At 57.4% G+C, this 7,087-nt stretch overlaps 1 protein-coding gene across 1 annotated transcript in view; it reads left to right on the forward strand.

Moving 5' to 3' along the window:
- Nucleotides 1-6,866, forward strand: part of LOC109284561 (alpha-2-macroglobulin-like protein 1) — a 33,760-nt gene extending 26,894 nt beyond the window's left edge. Inside the window, exons 26-36 of the mRNA XM_059727061.1 lie at nt 499-655; nt 1,105-1,179; nt 1,654-1,813; nt 2,615-2,832; nt 3,034-3,249; nt 3,339-3,460; nt 3,824-3,914; nt 4,349-4,417; nt 4,737-4,839; nt 5,375-5,416; nt 6,474-6,866. Of these exons, the coding sequence (XP_059583044.1) occupies nt 499-655; nt 1,105-1,179; nt 1,654-1,813; nt 2,615-2,832; nt 3,034-3,249; nt 3,339-3,460; nt 3,824-3,914; nt 4,349-4,417; nt 4,737-4,839; nt 5,375-5,416; nt 6,474-6,505 (1,285 nt within the window). The 3' untranslated portion in view covers nt 6,506-6,866. The remainder of the gene's footprint in view (nt 1-498; nt 656-1,104; nt 1,180-1,653; nt 1,814-2,614; nt 2,833-3,033; nt 3,250-3,338; nt 3,461-3,823; nt 3,915-4,348; nt 4,418-4,736; nt 4,840-5,374; nt 5,417-6,473) is intronic.
- Nucleotides 6,867-7,087: the final 221 nt, after the last annotated feature.

The raw sequence follows: 7,087 nt of genomic DNA on the forward strand, positions 1-7,087 counted from the left end.
AAACACCTGCTCTGATCGTCCTGAAACTTGGCAGGATTCATGCTCTCTGCAGAGTCTACCATCCCTGAAAATTTCATCCAAATGGGACAAAAAAAAGCAAAGTTATAGATATTTCATTGATTCCCATTATACTCTGGACGGATCTCTGAGGCGGCCCCAAGGCGGCTCCGAAGCACTTCGGGAAGCCTAACAAGGCCAGCGCTTTGACCTGGACATGCTGCTTCAGACCCCGAAGTGTCCGAAGCTTCTCCGGATCTGAAGCTCGCACAGCCCTAGTCCTCACCCCTCCGTCGCTTTCCTAGTCCTACTCTCTGGACACCTCTGCCCGTGTATCTCAAGCCTGCACCCTGATTCCCCACGTTCCAGTAGTGCCCCCCCTGCCCACACAGCTCTGCCTGTGTCCCCATTCTCAACCTCAGCCGCGGGACCTCTGCATCCCCGTCCTGACCTACAGCCCCCCAGAAGAGCAGGCCTTTAACAGGATCCTTCCCTGCTCAGGCTGACGGCCTTTGTTGTCAAGTGTTTTGGCCAAGCCAGACCCTACATCTTCATTGACCAGCAGCACATTGAGGATGCCCTCAAGTGGCTGCAGCAGCACCAGATGGAGAGCGGCTGCTTCCAGAGTGTGGGGAAACTGCTGAACAACGCCCTGCAGGTATGAGGCTCAGAAGGGGTGAAGTGCAGGGGAGACAATGGGGTAGGATGAACATAGGGATTGCGGGAGTGGGGCAGGAGGTGGCAGGAGGTGCCTGGAACCAAACCCGCTCCTCCAGCCCTGAGCACAAAGGAGCGTTGGGAGGCATCTACTAGAGACGGAGGGGCTCTGCAGTTCTCCCTGAGAGGGTGTGTGCCCTCCTCTCGCTCCCATTCACGCGAGCAGCTGCCATTTGTGCGGCAGTAATCCATGGATCGTGTGTGGCCCCTACAATGGCTGTGACTGGGGGCAGTTGCCAGGACCCAGGTGGGCCTGCTAGGAGGCAGCAGAAGGCAGGACATCCACCCCGCTGACCTTGTTATGTTGTGGCCCCATGAGTCCGTCCGTGCAGTGTCTCATCTGCATGGAGCAGCACAGTCTGAGCCACATCTCGGCATTCCCACCCCCAGGGCGGTATCTCGAACGAGCTCTCTCTCTCCGCTTACATCACGGCTGCGCTGCTGGAGCTGGGGCTGCCGCTCATGGTGAGGACAAGTCCTGCCTTCCTGGGCCTAGGGGCACAGTTGGGGTCTTGTGGGGGCAGTGGGGTGGTTGGTACCAGGGAGGGGGTGGGGGTGAAATGAGAGGAAGCACCGGATGGTTGTTGGGCTCAGGCAGCAGGAAGAATCGGTGGCTGAGTCAGGTCTTGGCCAGGGTCAGAAATGGTGTCCTGGGGGGAGTGGGGTTGTGGACTCTCACCCGTTCATCAATAGGCCTGGGGTACAGGGATAAAGAAGTCAGAGGGAGCAGGAAGATGGCACAGGCTGGAGGGCGGGGGGAGCTTTGCTCAGGCATGGACACAGGTAGTGATGGGCTCAGAGAAGGTGGGACGTGGACACAGCACGACCTGGTGCATGGACTGGGGGTGGGATTTTAGGGACACCAGGTTCTTGCCAGGGTGCCAGGCTCAGGGCTTGGGTCTCGCAAGCAATGTTTTATGTCTCTCCACCCTCTCCCAGGACCCCATGATGAGCAAGGCCCTCCAGTGCTTGCACAAATCCTCCAACACCACTGACATCTACACACAGGCGCTGCTGGCCTACTCCTTCGGGCTGGCAGGGGACATGCAGCTGTGGAGTGCCCTTCTGAAAAGCCTGGCCCAGTACAGCACTAGCTCTGGTACCGTCTACTCTGCCTGCTGGTCCCCTCTGGGCTGACCGCCACCATGACAGGGCAGGCATTCCCAGCTCTGCCAAGCTTCACCTGGGGAACTGCACACCTGCTCAAGCCCATCATGAGCTGACAGGTTTGCCATCTCTGGAGCCCACCCAAGCCAGGGCCTCCCGGCAGAAGCTGCCAGTGAGAGGCCAGCTACCTGGGGCCGGCTGTGGGATACGTCTGCGCTAAGAACTGGACTGAAGCTGTCCAGCCATTTCCCATGGGATAGTGAACAGGGTAATGATGTCAGTGATGCCAGGGGCAGTGGCGGCCCAGGTGCCATTTCAGCAGAGCAGGGAGCCCCATGTTGGCCCCCTGTGATCAACCTGGGCACTGTCTTGCTGGCTCCTTTAAAGCTGAGAGAGGCACCAAGGCCCGCTTCTTCCGGACCTCGCTCCCGCCCCTCCGTGCTCTGTGGAGGTTCTGCTGTGTCAGAAATCCTATAAAACCTCCCTTCATTGCACAGCCCTGCAACGTGGCTGAGCTGGTCTGTGCCAGCAACTCTGGAGTTCCCCTCGTGCCCCTCCCTGATGGGGTATGAAAGCGCAGGGATTGGCATCCTGTTGCCAACAACCTTCACAGCATGTAGTTGCACATGGATAACCCTCTTGAGGGCTCTCGAGCAGCTGCTCTGCCATGTCCTGGGAGCAAGGGTCTCCCCTGGCCTAGAAGTCTGTGAGGGGCCTTGGGGAGGAAGGCATGTGGCCCCTACTGTGCTGTAGCTGCATCCATGGGCTCTCCTTCCATCGGCTTCTCTCCTAGGGGGGCAGCTCCATTGGGAGAGGAAGGTGAAGCCGCCGCCTGGCACTGATTCCTTCTGGGCCCAAGCCCTGTCAGCTGAAGTGGAGATGACCGCGTATGTCCTTCTGGCCTATCTCTCCCCGCCCAAAGAGGCTACTGCTGACCTGGCGACTGCCTCCCAGATTGTCCGCTGGCTCAGCAAGCAGCAAAATCCCTATGGCGGCTTTGCGTCCACACAGGTGACAGGGCCGGGAGAGGTGGGACAGGGAACCCCCACTAGCAACTGCATCTCTGCAGCAGAGCAGGGCCCCCTTCCTGGGAGAGAGGCAGCGACCTGGGCCGTGGTGCCAGGATGCAGCAGGTCCAGAGTGTGCTGCAGGGAAACTGCAGGAACTCCTGGCTCCAGAGTGTGATTCCAGCGGGTAACTCTGCATCCCCAGGACACGGTGGTCGCCCTGCAGGCCCTGGCCAAATACGCAGCTTTGACATACAGCGTGAGCGGGGACATGACGGTGACAGTGAAGTCGCAGGGCAGTTTCCAGCAGGAATTCCACGTGGACAACACCAACCGGCTGGTGCTGCAGCAAGCGACCCTGCCGCAGATCCCTGGGGAGTACACAGTGACGACCCAGGGACAGGGCTGTGCCCTGGTGCAGGTGAGAACTGCAACTCCAGGGATCAGCAGAGCTTGCTCTGGGCTGATACATTGCATGCTCTGTCCCTCACCCACTTGCTCTTCTCCCAGCTGACCCTGCGCTACAACCTGCCACCAAAAAGTGCCACGACCTTTGACCTGCGTGTGGAGACAGACCCTAAGGAGTGCACTGGGAATGCCAGAACCCACTTCAGCCTCATCCTTCATGCTCGGTATGAGCCCAGCCCTGCCATGCCCTGCTGGGGCAGGGACAGGCCCAGGGAACAGGGACAGGGCTGGGGTAAAGACATCCTGCTGCAGGGTGGGGGTGGGCCAGGATTTGCTTGCATGGAGGCATCTATCCACAGGGATGGGAAGTACAGGGGCTCCTGGAAGGCAGCTGGGACTAAGCTCATTCCTGTACAAGTGGTTTCTTGTCTTGGGAGGGCAAACAAGGGTCATAGCACAGTGCAGGTCAAGGACATTACAGATGCCTGAAGGTCAAGGGAGCGTGAGTCCTCCTCTTTGCCCAGTCTCCTCCCCTGGTCTTCACACCAGGACACTGCCATTGCCAATGCCTGACTCTGCTGCTACAGGTACAGCGGAGGGCGCTCAGCCACCAACATGGCCATCCTCGAGGTCAAACTGCCATCCGGCTACCTCCCTGACAAGAAGTCCGTGAGGAAGGTGAGATCCCAGCTTGGTAACCCTGCCCAATTGCTGGACACCAGGGGACTTCCCAAAGGAGAGAGCCCTGTCCTCATTGCAAAACAGACCCAGAAGAGTGCCAGGCAAAATAGGGAGAGCCTCCCTATTTTACCACCCACTGACTGGGTATGGAGTCAACAGCACAGCACCCTCTAATGCCTCTCTGGTCTCCCACCCAAGCACCGACTGGGACTTGCCCTTCGCTCCTGCCGTTCAGTATAGCTGACCTGCCCAGCTCACCTACTGCTCTCCCCTCCCTGTAGTAGGTGCTCATGGAATAGGTGTCACTGGCAGCAGTGGTATTGCCACCCATTGCAGGAAGAGGTATTTGGTGTCTGGTCTCAGAGGCCCCAGCAGAGGAGCAGTCCTGGCCGTCAGCTCTCCCCTGAGCCTTTCCCTCCCTTTGCTCTTAGCTGGAGAACGAGGGTTTGGTGAAGAAGCTGGAGCTGTCTGCTGATGAAGTGATACTCTACTTGGACCAGGTGAGCACTGAGGGCTCTGCAGGTGGGGAGCACAGATGTGAACAGAGCCACAGCAGTGGGAGCTGAGGTCAGACATGCACAAGCCCCAGGGAGAGCCCTGTGTGGGGCAGCAGGAGGGGCCAGATCTGGGCTGAGTGCAATGAAGAGGTGACATTTTGTGAGGGGTAGGCACAACTGCAGTTCAGGAAAGCATTTTCACACTGCCTGGGCTCTGGGACAGAGTGAAAGAAGGAGTCAGAGCCCAGAGCCATGGGGAGGGGTCTGTACCTACCCAGGACATAGAGCTCATCCCATGCACACATGCTCCCTCTTTCCATAGCTGACTAAAGAGGAGACAACGTTCACCTTTTCTGTGGAGCAAGATTTCCCTGTGAAGAATCTCAAGCCAGCCACTGTGAGACTGTACGATTACTATGAGATGGGTGAGTCTCACACCGAATCCACCCTGATACTGCTGCTCTTGGGGACTCCATGGGACAGTTAATGCCCAGGGTTGGCCGAGTTCACTGATGTCCCCTTGGTTCCCAGCGACCTGTGTTTGTGGCTGACCTGCTCCCCTGCATGGGCAGGAGCCCAGCTTCACTGGAAATGGTGCCTGAAGAGAAGACAAGGGATCTTTCCTCTTTATGACCCTACCCATTTCCCCCCTGTGATCCAGTTCCTCGGGTGCCCCTGGCTTCAGTTATGCTGAGCTCAGGAGCTGGCAGGATGTTTTCTGGAGGTCTTTGAAGGGTGACCCAATAGCAAGTGGTGACACGAATCCTGGTTAGCTGCCACCAGGAGGTGGCGTAGCATTTCCTGCCTCACTTGGGGACCTAAGTGAACCCCCATCCTGTAGATGCTTCCACCTAGAGGTGCGAGTGTAGGTGAGAGTAGGGCAAACCCATGCTGACATGAGCGACCACTGAAAGAGAGACCACCCCTTTGCTTCCTGACATACCTCTCTCCTTGTTACAGCTGAACACACAGAAGCTGAATACAGTGCCCCGTGCAGCTCAGGTGAGTGCAATGTGCCTGCAGTCTAGCCTGGTAGCAGCACTGGTGGCACCTGACCTTTGCTAACACTGCCTCCTCACTAGGTCCATTCCCATTTCTGATGTTTCCAGAGCCCCGACTACAGGGTGGAGGGCAGCAGGTCCCCACAGCTCTAACACCAACTTCTCCGGTGTGAGAACTGATCACAGAATTTCAGAGCAGTAGGGCTGGAAGGGACCTCCATAGGTCATCTAGTACAGGGGTTTTCAACCTTTTTTAATTAGGTGTACCCCCGGCAGCCAGATGCGAAGCAGGTGCAGGAGGTATGGTGCATGGCCAGACATGGAGCAGAGTGGTGGGTGGAGATTCCTCTCCACCGCACACGTGCAGCTGGGTTGGCAGCACCTGTGTGGCCCCCAGGGGGATATGACTGCCCTTGCCCCCGACCCAGCCCCGTTCCTGGGAGGCAGCAATATGAGGTGGTGGCACTCCGTCCACACTCGCCTGAGGGTACCCCATAAGGGGTAACCCCGGTTGACATCCCCTGACTGAGGCAGGCTCATCCCTATTCAAACCGTCCCATACAAATCCATAATCTAACCTCTAATAAAGCTACCGTCAGCCCTGACACAATGCAAGATGTAGTACCCTAACCTGCCACAGGTAAAGCACGGAAACCTGGTGGCCAATGTCCTGCTGCTGTAAAAGGTGGTTAATATAAGCTCTGAAGATCTCGAGTTGAGGACCATGGCCCCTGTTACAGAGGGAGGCAAAACCTCCAGTCCATACCAACTCGGCCATGGGGTACAATTCCTTCCCAAGTCCAAATACTGCAAGAAGTCATACAGGAACCAACCCACAGCTGCAGGGCAGGGGGGAGAGAAAGGAAGCGAAGGTATTTTCTGGGGGGCTTAAGACAATATGACTGTTGTGAGGATAGGGCATGAGCCTGTCTGATAGTAGGGTATCAATGGATGTTGGGAGAAGTGTGGGGTGCAGTGTTGGGGGAGGAGGGAAAGGGCAGAGGGAACCAATTGATTTTGATCCTTGCTTCATGGGACATTTGCATGTTGTTTTAAAGCCCCTGGCACAGAGGAAGGAAATTCTCGCTGATGCCCCTAGCCTGGCCTCCCAGCTGGGCCCCTGCCTTCCCATCCCAGACACCGCAGCAGCAGCCAGACACCGAATGATCTGCAGAGCTGACTGGCCCTTTCTTAGCAGCTGCTCCTAGTCCCAGCTGCCCCCTTCCCCGCAGCTTGGGCTGGATGGAGCTGAGCAGTCAAGACACAGACCCTGAACACCTCCTGCAGACAACACATCTCAGGGTGCTCTGCAAACATGCCCCTGCCATCCCTTCTCTCAATCTTCAACCCTGCCCGCATGACTGGAGCCCATGTACGTGGGACCAGTGGGACTGCTGGGATTTGCCTGCCTGCTGTGGCAGAAGCAGCATATTAGAAACTGTGACATGTCAGCCCTGCTTGTGACGTCTTTGCTCTCCGTGCCCGTCCATTTGCTTCCACAACACAATACTGACAGGGGATGGCAGCACTGGAGCCGGATAGGACCCATACAAGCAGGTGTGCTGCTGGTTTTCCCTAACTGCCCACAGCAGTTTGGTCTTGGGGCGCCCAGTTCCAGCCCCATGCATTACAGCTATGGCTGCAAGACTGGCCTGACTTCCATGTGCTGCAG

This window comes from Alligator mississippiensis, chromosome 4 (genome assembly GCF_030867095.1).
Source record: "Alligator mississippiensis isolate rAllMis1 chromosome 4, rAllMis1, whole genome shotgun sequence".
Classification (NCBI taxonomy): Eukaryota; Metazoa; Chordata; order Crocodylia; family Alligatoridae; genus Alligator; species Alligator mississippiensis.